Below are 16,749 nucleotides of genomic sequence, written 5' to 3' on the forward strand. Positions count from 1 at the left end.
GCGAAACGATGTGTTTGTGTCAAAAAAAAAGTTATAAAGTAAAATATCTAGCTTCCGCCAGACCGCCTTCCATATTGAAATTACGAAAAATTTTCAATATATAGTAATAAGTTCAATATGTGAGAGGTTTACACTTTCTTCATAAGAATGAATGAATACGGAAGGCAGTTTGGCGGAAGCTAGATATTTTACTTTATAACTTGTTAAATATGGATTTTTTTCTTACACAAATGCATTGCTTGGCTTCAGAAGGCCTTTATTAAACCCCCGGAGCCGCATGAAGTACGTTTATTATGGATGGATGCACTCTCTTGAGCTACATACTCATAATAAAGCTTGGATGCATCAGGATATTTATTAATATAACTCTGATTGTGTTCATCAGAATGAAGAAAGTCATATACACTTATGATGACTTGAGGGTGAGTAAAGCTTGGGGCAATTTTCATTTTGAAGTGAACTAATCCTTTAATTTTAACATATATCTTGTAATTTTGACTAACTCCCACAGCTGCAACTTCATCTTGTAATTACGGCTTTATTATTCATAAATGCAAGTATGTCTCACAGTTGTAAGTTTATTTCTCTTAATGGTGACTTTTTCTCATAATTTCATGATTGCAACTTTAAAATTGGCACTTTATATCTCACAATGTGACTATTTCATAATTTTATTTCCCTTAATTGCAATTTCATACCACACATTTGTCATATCTCATAATCATGAATAATTTAAACAGTCGCTACTTTGTCTTGCAACTTTTTTTCTCAGAATTGCGATTGTATGTCTCACAGCTACAATTGGCACTTTATATCTCACATTGTGACTATTTTTCATGACTGCACCCTTATTTCTCATAATTGTTACTTTTAATCTTACAGTTTATATTTTGTCTTGTAATTGTGACTTTATTTCCAATAATTGTGACTTTGAATATCACACAATTGTCCATTTATCTAGCCATATATCTCATATTTGTGACTTTAAATCTCACATTTGCTACTCTCTCTTGTCATTGCAAATTTATTTCTCACAATTGTGACTTCAAATCTCACATTTTAAAGTTTGTTTCTTATTATTGTGACTTTTTTACTCTGAGGCAGAAACAGGCTTTCACAGAGAATCTGTGTTCAGACTACTCATGACTGTGGTGTGTGTGCACATTTTCCCATAACTCGTTAAGTAATTCAAGGAGTTCAACCCTGCTAGGAACTAACATGAAACCACATCAGGAGTCACCCGTAACAAGGTTTATTGCAATTCAGCACTGCAGTCAGTCCATTACATTTATGTGGTCAAGTTACAGACAAAGGAGGAAGGAAAGGATTTACTTCGGTTACACTGTGCCGTAATCCTTTTATTTAGTCACAGTCTGTATTTCACTGGGATTTGATCTTGAGTGTTTACTTTACAGAGCTGCAGGTAAAAAAAAATATATATACATATATTATATATATATATAAATTTTACTTTTATCCCATTGCCATCATAGTACTTTTGTGCAGTCTTTACTGTCTAAAATACTATTTATAATATATGAGACTACATGCGTGTAATGTGCTCACCACACTCATAGAGCTTGTTGATCCTCTGAATGTCAATGTTAGACATTTCCAGCCTCTGTCCGATCTGCACTGAAGGGTTAGGAATAGGAGTAATTGTTTCCATCCCATATTGTATGGCGAAGGCTGTCCTGCAAATGAAGGGTGAGGGTGAATTCCCATTAGAAAGACTTTATATATCTGTACTGACGCATGATTTCAAAAGTAATACGAGTGAAGTTTTACCTTCCATAATGCATGATGGAGTTGTAGTCATAAGGGGTATTCAGATTATTTGTGTCCTGCTTCTGAAAGTTGTATGCAGATTCTATGTAACGGCAAAGGAGTGTTCATTGTTACTGAGGTTTTCGTTACGCTAAAATAATAAAAAAAAGTTTTTTTTTAAGAGACCTCTATAGAATTTGAGATTTGTCCACATTCCCACACATCTTCTAACCTTTTGGAATATTGTCCCAGTTGATCCGGATGTACTGGTCTCTATCGCTCCTGGTGTGCTCGTGGTAAAACCCCAGAGAATGGATGAGCTCATGCTCAATGATCCCGTGAGAAACACAGCCGTGTACAGACAGAGACACCTGCTGTTTCCCTCCAGATCTCCCTACAGTAGACCAACAGCTGTAAACAAAGGAATATATAACACTAAAATTATCACAGCATAACAATGCATGTGGTTAAACTCTTCAAATGTACACTACCATTCAAAAGTTTGGGGTCGGTTAGATTTTGTAATGTTTTTGAAAGTCTCTGCTCACCAAGGCTTCAATTATTTGATCAAAAATGCAGTAAAAATGTAATATTTTAAAATATCATTACAAATTAAAATAATTTTCCTATATATTTTAAAATGCTATTTATTAATGCGATGGCAAAGCTGACATGATCTTTCAGAAATAATTCTGATTTGCCAGTTTAGTTCTCAAGAAACAATTCTTATTATTAATAATGTTGAAAACAATTGTGCTACTTAATATATTTGTGGAAACCATACATTTTTTTAGGAGTTTTAATGAATAAAAAGTCAACCACAATTATTTAAAATAGAAATATTTTATGACATTATAAATGTCTTTACTGTCACTTTTTATCAATTTATCCTTGCTAAATAAAACTGACTCCAAACTTTTATACAGTATATGCATTATTTAAACGTGGTCAAGCTCACCCTAGTAGGTTCTCAATGCTGAGGTAGTCCAGTTGATTGGTTCGCGGCACAAAATGGATGCAGGTTTTTGCAGAGATGGTCTTCATTGCATTTTCGATCACTGCCTTCTCAGCACTATCTATCATAATCACCAAAAAAAAAAAAAAAAAAAAAAAAAATATATATATATATATATATATATAAATATACATACATACACACTATATTGCCAAAAGTATTGGGATACCCCTCCAAATCATTTAATTCAGGTGTTCTAATCACTTCCATGACCATAGGTGTATAAAATCAAGCCCCTAGGCATGCAGACTGCTTCTACAAACATTTGTGAAAGAATGGGTCGCTCTCAGGAGCTCAGTGAGTTCAAGCGTGGTACCGTGATAGGTTGCCTCCTGTGCAATAAGTCCATTCATGAAATTTCCTCACTACTAAATATTCCACAGTCAACTGTTAGTGGTATCATAACAAAGTGAAAGCAATTGGGAACATCAGCAACTAAACCACAAAGTGGTAGGCCACGTAAATTTACAGAGCGGGGTCAGCGAATGCTGATGTGCACAGTGTGCAGAAGTCGCCAACTTTCTGCAGAGTCAATAGCTACAGACCTCCAAACTTCATGTGGCTTTCAGATTAGCTCAAGAACAGTGCGTAGAGAGCTTCATGGAATGGGTATCCATGGCCGAGCAGCTGCATCCAAGCCTTACATCACCAAGTGCAATGCAAAGCGTCAGATGCAGTGGTATGAAGCACGCCGCCACTGGACTCTAGAGCAGCGGAGACGTGTTCTCTGGAGTGACGAATCACGCTTCTCTGTCTGGCAATCTGATGGATGAATCTGGATTTGGCAGTTGCCAGGAGAACGGTACTTGCCTGACTGCATTGTGCCATGTGTAAAGTTTGGTGGAGGGGGATTATGGTGTAGGGTTGTTTTTCAGGAGTTGTTTTTGGCCCCTTAGTTCCAGTGAAAGGAACTCTTAATGCTTCAGCATACCAACACATTTTGGAAAATTCATGCTCCCAACTTTGTGGGAACAGTTTGGGGATGGCCCCTTCATGTTCCAACATGACTGCGCACCAGTGCACAAAGCAAAGTACATAAAGACATGGATGTGGTGTGGAGGAACTTGACTGGCCTGCACAGAGTCCTGACCTCAACCCGATAAAACACCTTTGGGATGAATTAGATCGGAGACTGTGAGCCAGGCCTTCTCACAAAACATCAGTGCCTGACCTCACAAATGCACTTCTAGAAGAATGGTCAAAAATTCCCATAAACACACTCCTAAACCTTGTGGAAAGCTTTCCCAGAAGAGTTGAAGCTGTTATAGCTGCAAAGGGTGGGCCAACTCCATATTAAACCTTACGGATTCAGAATGGGATGTCATATATATATATATATATATATATATATATATATATATATATATATATATATATATATATATATATATAGCCAAAAGTTTTGGAGCCTGATAAAAATGATCATTTTAGAAGAAAATTTCAGATGGCACTTAGAGGCTTCATATCTATGTATGTATGTATGTATGTATGTGTGTGTGTGTGTTGAATTTAATCACTCACAGAAGTCATTAGCAATGGTGTACGGCACTTCAACCAGGTTAGATTTGGATTTTGGCCATTTGCAGTAAGTGCCATTCAAGCATTTCATGGCATTCCTTCTTTTGGGTAAGGCCATATCTCCCTCCAGAAGCACATCAATGATCTCTGAATCAAAACAAAATGAAAAGAGTCAGAATAATTTCACTCATTTAATTAAGCAATTCTCTTAGAGAAAATTGCATATGAAAATGCACAGCTTAAATAAATAGTATGAAAATATTTTTATTTTATTTTTTATTGTCATAATAAAGCAGTAAATAACTATCACCTTTGTTTGCCTCCAGAATTCTTGAGAAAATATCTGTAACGTTGTGCATCTCAGACTGGATTTCTGAACAAAGAATGACAAAATTAAACCATACTTTCAATATTCAAATCAGTGGTCCTTGGTACTTGGGACCCAAAGTATGTTGTATTTGGCCTTATTTAACACAACTGAAGCAGACCATCAGTTCATTAACAGAAAGCAGCATAAATCTGTTTCAGATAAGAGAGACATACAAAATGAGCAATGCTGTGTGTCACAAGGATGTAAGAGGGTTGAACAGAAACCTGCCTTGATCAGTGGGCAGCACCTGTGGAAAGAGCAGATACAGAGTGAGTGAGTGAGTGAGTGAGTGAGAAAATTATGAAGTGAAGATGCTCTATGCTGAAAGCAGCAGCTCGTACCGTAGCAGGAAATGCTAGAGAGAGATTTAGCAGCACAGCTGTGATGGAAAAAAGCAATACACACTCCATTTTCCCTCAATGTGTCTCAAAAAGGATGAGACTGTGAGAGAGCTGAGCAGGAGCTTTTCTTATATAGAAAGATCTGGGAGTGTCCAGCATTGGGGTTAAAGTGTAAATCAACACAGAACACTTGAAAAGATCTGAAAAGCTTTTAGCATGAGGTTACATCAGCCGCACCCATAATAAACAAGATTATTGTTTCAGATATAGACTAAAACAGCATCTTTAGGCCTAGGCAATCTTGCATTCTTGATGACAACAAAGGGGAGCTTTCACATGGTCATACTACTGCATTAAATTCAAACAGAAATAAGAGCTAAAAAGTTAATTTCATTTACACTATAATATACACCTATTCAAACTTATTCAATGCAGAAATCAACATTAGAATGATTTCTGAAGGATCGTGTGACACTGAAGACTGAAAGAATGATGCTGAAAATTCAACTTTGTCATCACAGGAGTAAGTGACTTTAAAATCTAAGAAAAAATATATATTAAATTGTAACAATATTTCATAATATTTGTTTTTACTGAACTTTTGACAAAATGCAGCCTTGGTGAGCATAAGAAAGTTTTTACAAAAACACTGACCCCAAACTTTTCAACAGTATATAATATAAAAAGTTTATCAGGAGCCATTTAATGCTCATCAGAGCTATTGATAAATCGCCACCTTGGAATTATAAGGTTCAATCTGCATTCTGAGTGGTTTTGAGATACTGATCTTCAAAGATTTTGCATTCCATATAGCAAAAATATGGGGGACAAGTTACTTTCACATGAATATGGCAGAGAACCTAAATGTATTCTTAATGTATAATATCAAAATCCTCTCAGATTTGTAAATGGGGATTATTGGAACAGGTCAAATGCAGATAGAACCTTCTAATTCTAAAAAATCACTTTCCGCTTGGAAAAGGTTCTATCTTGCAAAACATTAAAGCAATAATTTCCAAGAAACACAAACAGTTTACTTAAAATTTGTTTTAAAACATAAATAAGTGTTGTAGCAATGTGTCGACATGTATGAGAAAGTTACATTTAATGAAATTTTCATATTTTAGAATGAATAATTATTTTCTGGATCAAGTTAAGCATAAAGGCAGTGCTAAATATTTTGTCTGCAATTCATCTGACTAGGAATTCATTCCACAGAAAATGGGACTGGTAAAATGGTTTTCTTTCAAGAGATCAGTATGGATTGAAAAGATTGTAGACAAACTTTGATGCTGGCTTGAGAAAGCCTAGCCAGAAGAGATAGACAGACAGACAGACAGAATGGAAGCTTAAATGAGTCTATATGGGCTTCTGAGTGTTTAAATGTGGATTTTGACAGGAGTTGGCTCATTGGTCCTCTTGTGTGCATTCCAAGTGCTGACGGCTCACGCAATTGGCTCACGCAAATAGAACCTTAGGTTAGAGCTCAACTTTGTATATAGAACCTTATTGTTTTCTGAATAAATAGTCCTAAAATGTACACAACTTTAAAAAAAACACATCAGATAATGTAACTCAATAACTCAATTTTGACAAAAATGTCAGATATATAATAATAATAATATATATATATAATAATCCTTACATTTATATAGCGCTTTTCTGGGCACTCAAAGCGCTTTACATATTGAAGGGGGAATCTCCTCAACCACCACCAATGTGCAGCATCCACCTGGATGATGCGACGGCAGCCATATTGCGCCAGTACGCCCACCACACACCAGCTTATTGGTAGAGAGGAGACAGAGTGAGGAAGCCAATCAGTGTATAGGGATGATTAGGAGGCCATGATGGACAGAGGCCAATGGGCAAGTTTGGCCAGGATGTCGGGGTTACACCCCTACTCTTTTCGAAGGACATCCTGGGATTTTTAATGACCACAGAGAGTCAGGACCTCGGTTTAACGTCTCATCCGAAGGACGGTGCTTTTTGTAAGTATAGTATCCCCATCACTATACTGGGGTGTTAGGACCCACACATACCACAGGGTGAGCACCCCCTGCTGGCCTCACTAACACCTCTTCCAGCAGCAACCTAGTTTTCCCAGGAGGTCTCCCATCCAGGTACTAACCAGGCTCAGCCCTGCTTAGCTTCAGTGGGCAACCAGTCTTGGGCTACAGGGTGATATGGCTGCTGGCACAAGCAAGATAGAACCATATAATTCCAAGGTGACAAAATACTACAAGCTTTATTTACATAAAGAAGATTCTTACTTTTCCATATAAATGCTAATAAACACAGAATGTTTCAAACCACGCAGAATACATACTGCTGAAACCATACAGCCAGATTTACTGAAAAGAATACTAAGCTATACTTGAACTCTACCAATCACATCATTTGTTTGTGTTGCTGCATAAAAGACTATTTCATATGATAATGTTGGTAAACCATGCATTTTCATCATGTTTTAAGTTCAGCTGGAAAAAATAGGCTTATTTTGCCGATGTATAATTGCTAACCTTAATATGGCCTCTGAAATGAATATACACCTCTTTTGTGAGAAGAAGAAACAGGCCATACATCATATATGATTGATACAAAAAAAAATCAAAAACAAACAAACAAACAAAAAACTTGCATGTGAATAACAGCTGAAACATCTTGAGCAACTGTGAAGGAAACAAATGTAATCCGACTCAGTGGGTGAGGTTGCCATAATCCTGTGCTGAAAGCTTACCTTAAAACCCTGTGAAGAGCTGAAATAAGACCTCACAGCAAAGTGTGTTCAAATCTTTTCATTTAATGATCCAAATGACTTGCTTGAAAACTGAAGTCCCAATTCACTGTAATCACATTAGTTTTTAATTGGAATTATTATTTAATTTATTTAATTTTTTTATTTCTGTGCATTTTTCTTTTGTAGACAAAACTTCACTGAACTGTATAGGAAACCATCAGTCCCACTCCTGAACCCTCAGAAACGGTCAGACAAATTAAGGCGAGATGAAACCGAAGTTGCAATAGTCTTTTCATCCTTTTTGCGATGTATTTGTGACCCTGGACCGCAAAACCAGTCATTAGTCGCATGAGTATATTTGTAGCAATAGCCAACAATACATTGTATGGGTCAAAATTATCTATTATTTTTCTTTTATGCAAAAAATCATTAGGATATTAAGTAAAGATCATGTTCTATGAAGATATTTTGTAAATTTCCTACCGTAAATATATCAAAAAATTATTTTTGTGAGTGGATATGTATAGCTAAGGACTTCATTTGGACAACTTTAAAGGTGATTTTCTCAATATTTTGATTTTTTGCACCCTCAGATTCCAGATTTTCAAATAGTTGTATCTCTATTGTCCTATCCTAACAAACCATACATCAATGGAAAGCTTATTAAGTGTATAAATCTCAATTATGACTGGTTTTGTGGTCCAGGGTCACATATTTGCGTGAGACAACTTCTCGAACAAGAAATATAGGGTGGGACTTGATTTTGTCCATTGGGAATTGATTGGATTGTTGGATAATTGTGGTTTGCTATTGGTCGATCTCATATGAGTGACAGGTTGTCCCGCCCTCGCGCCAGTAAACACATCATCAGAGAAGATATGTCAGTGCAAGAGGGAGGGGAAGATATTTTGATTAAAGATTATGAGGGCACATGAACAAAAAATATATATACAGATAAATCATTTATAATAAATACTGCAAATATATACAGATAAATCATTTATATACTGCAATGTTCCATTGAAAACTGGTCATTTTGATTTCATGGTGACTTTAATTTGAATATGGTGATTATGGTGTTCTGACAGAGGGAGAATACAGCAACTCTGCTTTCATGTGAAATTGAGTAGGTTTGCTAAATTTTGGTCAACAGCAGAACAGAAATAGGCCTCTAGGGCTGTTCTATTTTTTCCTCTTACCTGCACACAAATCCAAAAATAAACACAAACATTAATTATATTATCTGACATCATTCATTCACCTTACATTACACGGTGAACATAAATTTATTTGACAACCTTGAGTACTCGTGACCGACATGAGATACAGAAATAAAAACGTTTAACACCACGCGTCTGTCACTCCTTATTGCGTTATTCTTTGCATTTTGTATTTCTCCCTGATTGTCTTGGCATCACTGCACACTGTTATCGCATTGTTGCTACACTACAGGAGCTTAAACTGGGCCACATGCTCGGATGTCTCAACTTTCGTGCACGGAAACATATGACCTTGTGCGCGAGGACACTCTGTACATAGACGTCACTAGTCGGCAGACTGGCACAATCCACTTATCTGCTGAATAATCACATCACCGCTAGATGGTGCTGCGGTGCGTTTGGATGCTTCCACTATGATGCAATTACAGCATGCGTTTCTTTTGAGGGTTTAATTATAGTTACAGACGACTCTAATACTAATTAAATATGAAAATGCTTTGTGTTGCATTCAGATCGAAATGGGTAACAGATTATACTCAAGTAAACGCGTGCCATCATACAGTTATGCATTAGGACAGGCCTACCTTTTATGACTCTCTCTCTCTCTCTCTCTCTCTCTCTCTCTCTCTCTCTCTCTCTCTATATATATATATATATATATATATATATATATATATAAAATATATATATATATATATATATATATTCCCCTTTTACCATACACTAAAACAAAGGGTAATTTATTAAATCACCAAAAGTTCCTCTCATGTTTAAAATAACCAGTAGCTGTCTGTGGGAGTGAAGACAGCACATTGTTTTGGCTGAAGTAAAAAAATAATAAAAATTCCACATGATTTTGTGTTTCATTGTGAGTTTGATAAAAAGGAAAGAAGGTGTTATTTAACATGAGAATGATTCAGTGTCCCCTTACTGCATAGCCTTCACCTCCCAGCTGTTGTCTTTTTGAGGCTATTATATTTATGTAGTTGCTCCCACCTGTTTCTGGGGTCATGACCTCTGTCAGCATTCCAGAGCACCGAGGTGTGACCTTTTGTGGTAGAGCCATAAACCAAATCTACACAAAAGCCTCCGTCGGAAAAGATCTCATGATAAAAGTTGTAAAACATCTACCAAACTGTGACAGAAGCGTTCAGATGAGGGCATGTGAAGGAGCTCCGTGTGAAGAGCCTCAGACAGAATGCGCAGCGCGGCTGAAATGCAGCGTAGGCTGCGTCGAGGAATGACCTTGAATTCAAGGTCGCGTGCGCGTTCTCAATGACAACGCGAGCACCGGCGCTTCCTGTTTCCCTTTTAATCGTTTTTCATGCAGCACGCCGTTGCTTCCACACACATACATATGTATTTTGTTCTTGTTAGTGTTCTTAATACGCCACATTTCAGTTAATTTCACAAAACGGACAGGTTTCAGTCATGCTGTCTGAGATGCATTCCTAAAATAGCCCACTGTAGCCTAAAATTTCCTTAACACGGGACTCTTTTCCGTTACACCACTGCGCGGCTTTGAGACGCAACGCTCTCTTTCTTCTCAGCCCTGTGATCAGGTTACGCGGATTGTAGTCTCTCCTTCTTTCTCTCCGCAGTCACTGTGAACTCTGCGCTGCTGGCTCTCAGCCCAAAACTGTTGTAGGAACCAGCTGACTATGGGAGGCCTAGAGCAGTGAGTTGGGTCAGTGTCACAAGACCGAGAGGACTGACATTTTCCATGCCTTCTAAAGCGATGTTTGATTTACAGCTCTGCCTTTTGAGCTCAATGGGACAAACGCATTCTGTCGTATTAATACGGACTCGTTTTTTCGTATTTTGGACCACACAGCTTATATAGCCTAATATAACCTGAGCACATCAAGCAAGCAAGCTACATGAGGACATTGAAACGAACGCTAACTCTCAAAAACACTGAAATAATGCCGTAAACATGAACTAAACAACATAAAATGTAAAGCAGTACAACAGATAACAAAATAAGAAACATGAATTGACTCGTATTTTTCGGCTAGTAGTTCTTTTAGCTACTGAGTGCCTATTTAGCTAATGTAGGCTAGCTAAAAATACAAATCACATAAATATAATTTTCATCCATATATAGGCTAGTTACTTCCGTTAACCACATGGTTTAGTGTATAATTTATTCAATTTAATTTAACAGTAACTATTATGATTTTCCCTTAAAATCGTTCTTTGTTTACACTGCGCGCGCATGTTCCGTCCATTATTCGGTTGGCATTAAATCGCAAGAAAATGTCAAATGTTTTAAGTTCCCTTCTTGAATAATTAAAATACTGCGCAACAGTGAAAAGCATAAGCTTTATAATTTTGGGACGAGAGCCAAGGTTTTATTTGCTACAGCTTTGATGAACCCTGTGGAAAGGCCGATTTATTCATAGTCACGAATCTTGACATTTATTTAACGTCCTCTGCTGTTTACACCACGCTTTGTTTCATTTACTTCTCAATCAGCTACCAAAATAGCCCGGGATGTAAGAAATCCGAACAAAGTCTTCGGATAATTTATCAAAAGTGTGTAAACTCGCGAGTCACGCATACAGTAGGTCAATTTCTCTTTATTGTTTAAAGCGCTGCTGCTGCCGCTTGTGACGGAGGCGCGAGGACGCGTGATTGGAAGCGGGAGCGGACGTAACGGAGAAACAGCCGACGCAAGAGCAGAGAGGGAGGAGAAAGAACGAGGATATACGTAACCGGGATCTCAGCTGTATTAGCGGAAGACAGGATTCAGGCTTCCAGTGACAACCGAAACAGCAATATGGGGAGCTAGTCCAGGGAAGAACATGGATTAAACATACGCGCTTTCTCAACTGACTGCACTCGCGCCTTCATTCATTCAAATTATCGAGTAGTTGCATTGATTTTATGTCACATATAGTACCTTATCGTACGTAATACAGCACCAGAATTGCTAAGTAAGGTAGCCCACTTCAAGAAATAGGCAGAGTATCTGCTCTTTAAATCCGCGTGGACACAGTACTGTAATATTTGATAGTCCTACATATAAATATCGGATTGACTGTTTTGCTCAAGGGTTTCTTTGGTCGTTTTCGAGGCACCAGCAATGTCCTCTGAAATACTGGTAAGTATTCATCCAACCGGCACCCAGCAACGCAGTATGCTCCTTTATTTTCTGCGTTTTAATGTTAATGCGCGTGTTGTGAACCTGTTTGATAATCATGATTCTGTCGTCATACAGACCATCACTGGCAAATGTCTGCTGTCGCTTTACTAATATTTCCGTGTTAGGCTCAGCAGTAAAAACTTTACACTGTAAATAGGTCGGTGTGTTCTGATAGTTTGCTTGTAAGACTACTAACAGCACGAGAACATGTCTTGGCAGATTTGATTTAGAGACCTAACATTTGAATTCACAGACTGTATCTTAATCGTTGCATATAAATGAGCATTATGCGCTTCTTACTGCGATAAAAGGGGGAAAAGTCCGCAGTAACACTTTGCAGTACGCTGACCTTGATCGAGTTGTCCCCTGGCTCATACATTGTGTCAGCTCGTGAGATTTTACCTCGGACTCTAGTACTCGAGGCATGTCGCATTACCGGTACAGCCTTTCAGTCTGGAAACAAACTACCTCACGCGCGACAGATCTGCTTTGCATTCTTGTATTCTAGGCATTTCACGTCGTCACTGACGTAATGCAGTTGGTACAAGAACGTAGTAATTTTATTTGGCTTTTAAAAGTCTTGTTTGCACTCTTTGAAGCAGACTTGGTGGCAGTGGTTATGTTGTCAAATGTAAAATACGTACTTTACGATTAACCAAATCGTTTCCTATATAGCCTATATGAAAAAAAGTTTTACACAAAGAAATAGTTTATTATTTCAAAAAAAAAAAAAAAAAAAAAAGCTTAAAATGCTTTACAAATAAGTTTAAAATGATGTACTTTGACGAGATGAAAGTCACCATGAAACCAAAATGGACCTATTTTTTTAAGGGGATATATTGCAGTATTTATTAAAAATTATTTATCCATGCACATCATAATGTTTTTTTTTTTTTTTTTAATTCATGAGCCATTGTAATCTTTAATCAAATAACTTCACCTCCCTCTTGCACTGGCATCTCTTCTCCAATGACGAGTTTACTGGCACGGGGGCGGGGCAAACCTGCCACTCACATGAGATCACAGCAATAGCAAACCACAAAGATCCAAAAATCCAATCAATTCCCGATAGACAAAATCAAGTCCTGCCCTCCATTTTTTCTTGTTCGAAAATCTATTTAATTTGGATACACATCACAATAGGGAATGCTGGAATGCTATCACAACTTCTGTTTCATGGTGACTTGAAGACTCCAGTCATGTCAATAAAAGCTGATTTATTTTGCATTGAGCCAGTTACCTTCATGGGGCAGACATGTTGAGATCATGTGATGTGACCAGCCGTATCAGTTACGTCCTTGTTACTGAACATTTCTGGAAAGAAATAATAGAGTGCCCCAGGGATGACGCCTTTTTGTAGGCAAAACCCGGAAGCGAGTTGGCATTTTAGGACTTCCGGTTCCAACGCCGTAAGGTCTATGTGTTTTTTGAATGGATTTTTGCTAAATTGCCTGAAATAAGGTCTGTGGTTAACAAAGCACAAATATACTTTCACGTTTTGATCTATGACATAAAACACACCAGTTACTTGTGATTTTTTTTAAACTTTCACTGTGTCTTCAAATCAGCGGTTGCTAACAAATTGCTAAAAGGGACTACTTCATTTGGCGGGGACTTTAGACGTTATCATCATGACAAACGGGACATTTGGACAGCATTTCTCATGAAAAAGTGGATAAGTATTCATACACAGCGCAGATTATAATCAATGAGCATGTTTTTAAATAGAGTTGTTTTCTAAATAAAGTTTGAGGACGCTTGGTGGTGACGTTGATCCGCGACCATGGTGTGCTGTAGTCCGTTTATAGCCTACTGTTAGCTTTTTATATCTGACGACTTTATTTAGGCTTCAAAATCTATAAATGTTGTGTTAACTTGTAAACATTATCTTGATAGACAAAACGTGTAAGTGTCATAACCCTTACACAGAGCTTATTTTCTGCGATTTTCCAAAAGCCTATGGGAAAAATGAATAGGCTTTCAGTCGAGGGAACCCGTGCGCCGTTAACTTCCAGGTTGGCCTACAAAAACGCGTCATCCCTGGGGCACTCTATAAGGGTTGATTGCAAATAGCGCATTTCTAGTAACTAAAATCTGCGTGATTCTGCATCCTGCCTCTAGGAGTCAGTATAAAGCCCAAATTATGCTTTTTTTATGGCACTTCGGCACAGTAGAATGCTTTGGCTTTCAACAGTGTACTCCATTTGTTAGTGTGCGTGAACACAGGTGGTGGATACTTGCGCACTAGCAGTGTTGCCAATTGCTTTCAGTTGAAAGTAGCTAAAACTGGTCGCTGAATGTCACTAGATGACGTCATACTGGCGAGTCCTCTAATCTATATTAATATAAATATATATCAGTGGGCGAGTCACGGAATCTAGATAAGGTTTGTCCAAAAAGTTGCTAGATTTGTCACTAGGCTTTTGAAACAAGTCTCAAAAGGGGGCGGAAGTCGCTAAATCTAGCGATAAAATCACTAAATTGGCAACACTGCAGACTAGTAAGTTTCATCCTTGTCCAGTGTCTGCGCTATTTCTCTCTGAAAGTTATGAGCAATGAAATACTACAAAGTTTAAATGTTACAGGTATCTCTGAACCTCTCTCAAGGCGCATGTAAGCTGCGAGTACAGAGTATGCACGGTTAGAAAAACCGGGTCGCGCGTTATGCTGATGATAAAATTTGTGTCATGCACACATAAAAACCAAACTTGGTCTTAAGTCCTAGACAACTGCCATATAAGTCAATGCAACAAACAAATATTGCTGATTGCACTTTTAAATTGAACCATAATCAACAATGTTGCTTCATAGTTAATCACTGGAAAAAAATAACCACTTACAGAGTCTCTAAGTTTTTTGCTTGAGGCAGTTTTTAATACTTTTTTACAGTTACATATAAGTCTACTGTATAGGTTACATATGTGATTAAAAAGTCTTTTTCTAATGATTGTGTATGCTTTATAGAAACTGACTTATAGTTCCGTTGACCACTAGGCCCCTCTTGGCCGTGATTGGGAATCTCTGATCTTAAGAAGCTGTAATCCAGTTTAGCAATCAACCTTTGAATTGTCAAGGCTCGCTGAACAAGGTCACCTTCTGAAGTCTGCTCTTACAGTCTTTGTTCTGCAGTTGCATGCATGCTGTAGTTGAAGTACAAAGGCTAACACACGCTACTTATCTCAGATTTTTCTGCTGAGAATTAGATTTACACAGTAAACTTTACATTGGAAATCAGTTGATCACTGCTACTATGCTTTAATTTTACACAGCACCACCTGACATCTATACTGACTAGGGCTGCATGATATATCTTTAAGCACTGATACCTTTGTAGCTTTAACAAAGATGCATATATTTAATTTATACAGTGAAAGATGCAGTGTACTTTACTTTGGCCATTCAACTTCTTTACCTGAATATGGTTAGACTTAATTGAAAAACATAGGCTAAATGACTTTATTTAATTTGTATCTTTGTTCTATTTTAACTGTTTGAAATTTGTAATATATAATATAATATAATTAATATAATAATATTATATATCGCAATTATTTTTTTTATATTGTGCAGCTATAATACTGTGACTAGTTTAACAATAGGTATAATTCTGAAAAGTATAGCTGTTTTTAACTAGTGTACCTCAACAATAAATCAGTAACCTCAGGTGAAAAAAACTCTTTAGAAATCTTTAACTAATGTTACAGTCCTGCAGCACTGAAGTCTAAAACAACTTCACTTTTGTACTTTTAAAATATGCGCCAGACGTTTAGTTCATTTAAAACATCATTAATTAATTCTGTTAGTTACATCATATGCTTTATAGCCTACAAAGAGATAAGTCACTGAAAGATAAAATGTATTGGTTGAGTATATTTCATCTCTAAATATAATGTAAAAAATGAAAGTGAAAGTCTATGAATGGAAGTTTTCTGTAAGTGAACTTAAAAGTTTTACAATCTCTAATCTCTGAAGTTTAAAAATCTCAGATATAACTGGACCAAAATCCCTGTGATAGTTTTATCAGTGCACATTTAATATCTGAAAATATCTTAAAATATATACATAATAACCTGTAAACTTAAATTTTATTTATTTCAGTTAACATTTATTTTATTTATAGTAATGAAAATGTTTTTTTTATGGTTTTAGTATTAGTTAATTATAATAACCCTGCAGTTACTCGTATCTCTTTTATAATTTGAACTTGCTAAATTGTCTCTGCTGTGAAGCATATTGTTCTTCACATGTATTTGCTGTCACACAGAGCCCTTTTGGAGTTACTGTGCCTGTCCTTCAAACCCCTCCAGTGACTTTGACCTTTGGAATGTGTCAGAGAGCAGAGGGGGGAGGGGGAACGCTGTGTGCAGAAATCATATCAGAGTATCCGAGTGTCCGAATGCGTGCGAAGATTGAGTGAATGACAGTGAGCAAGACCAGAGAATGGTTGCATGGGAGAAAGACAAAGAAATGGTTTTTCCCTCAGTCAGCAATTTGTGCCGAATGGTATAGGTGAGGGGTAAAACATGGATACAGTGTTATAGACACAGATTATTATGGGGTATATATCAGGCTCTTATACAGCCCTACAAGAGGTTTGTGTAACATTAACCAGGACTGACTCTCCTTTTTT

At 37.1% G+C, this 16,749-nt stretch overlaps 2 protein-coding genes and 1 pseudogene across 5 annotated transcripts in view; 1 reads left to right on the forward strand and 2 right to left on the reverse strand.

Moving 5' to 3' along the window:
- Positions 1-1,192: 1,192 nt before the first annotated feature.
- On the reverse strand, positions 1,193-10,553 carry LOC137012076 (hatching enzyme 1.2-like). 3 transcript variants are annotated; one of them, XM_067375089.1, is made up of 9 exons: positions 9,968-10,553; positions 4,899-4,917; positions 4,611-4,673; positions 4,304-4,447; positions 2,726-2,843; positions 2,000-2,178; positions 1,789-1,870; positions 1,567-1,694; positions 1,193-1,417 (listed from the first exon to the last, which is right to left on the reverse strand). In XM_067375089.1, exons 3-9 carry the CDS (start codon positions 4,657-4,659, stop codon positions 1,410-1,412), a joined length of 708 nt encoding a protein of 235 aa, XP_067231190.1. In that variant the 5' UTR covers positions 4,660-4,673; positions 4,899-4,917; positions 9,968-10,553; the 3' UTR covers positions 1,193-1,409. The 3 variants fall into 3 exon arrangements, with proteins under 3 accessions (XP_067231190.1, XP_067231191.1, XP_067231188.1); XM_067375090.1 differs by having other exon boundaries at positions 4,844-4,917; XM_067375087.1 differs by lacking the exon at positions 4,899-4,917.
- On the reverse strand, positions 7,093-7,209 carry LOC137013388 (5S ribosomal RNA; annotated as a pseudogene).
- Positions 10,554-11,224: 671 nt separating the features above from the next.
- Positions 11,225-16,749, forward strand: part of esrra (estrogen-related receptor alpha) — a 28,113-nt gene continuing 22,588 nt past the window's right edge. The window contains exon 1 of one of the 2 annotated variants that reach the window (XM_067375084.1): positions 11,225-12,077. The gene's annotated coding sequence lies outside the window, so the exon portion shown is untranslated. The remainder of the gene's footprint in view (positions 12,078-16,749) is intronic. The other variant, XM_067375085.1, reaches the window with a different exon arrangement.

The sequence above is a fragment of the Chanodichthys erythropterus genome, chromosome 22 (assembly GCF_024489055.1).
Source record: "Chanodichthys erythropterus isolate Z2021 chromosome 22, ASM2448905v1, whole genome shotgun sequence".
NCBI classification, from domain to species: domain Eukaryota; kingdom Metazoa; phylum Chordata; class Actinopteri; order Cypriniformes; family Xenocyprididae; genus Chanodichthys; species Chanodichthys erythropterus.

Excerpts from the sequence above, each read along its gene's own strand:
- LOC137012076 (XM_067375087.1), bottom strand. The coding sequence starts at position 10,037 with ATGGCTCTACCACAAAAGGTCACACCTCGGTGCTCTGGAATGCTGACA. Across the intron at positions 4,448-4,610 it reads AATTCTGGAGGCAAACAAAG|AGATCATTGATGTGCTTCTG; the intron begins GTGATAGTTATT and ends GTTTTGATTCAG. Across the intron at positions 2,179-2,725 it reads AGCATTGAGAACCTACTAGG|CTGTTGGTCTACTGTAGGGA; the intron begins GTGAGCTTGACC and ends CTTTGTTTACAG.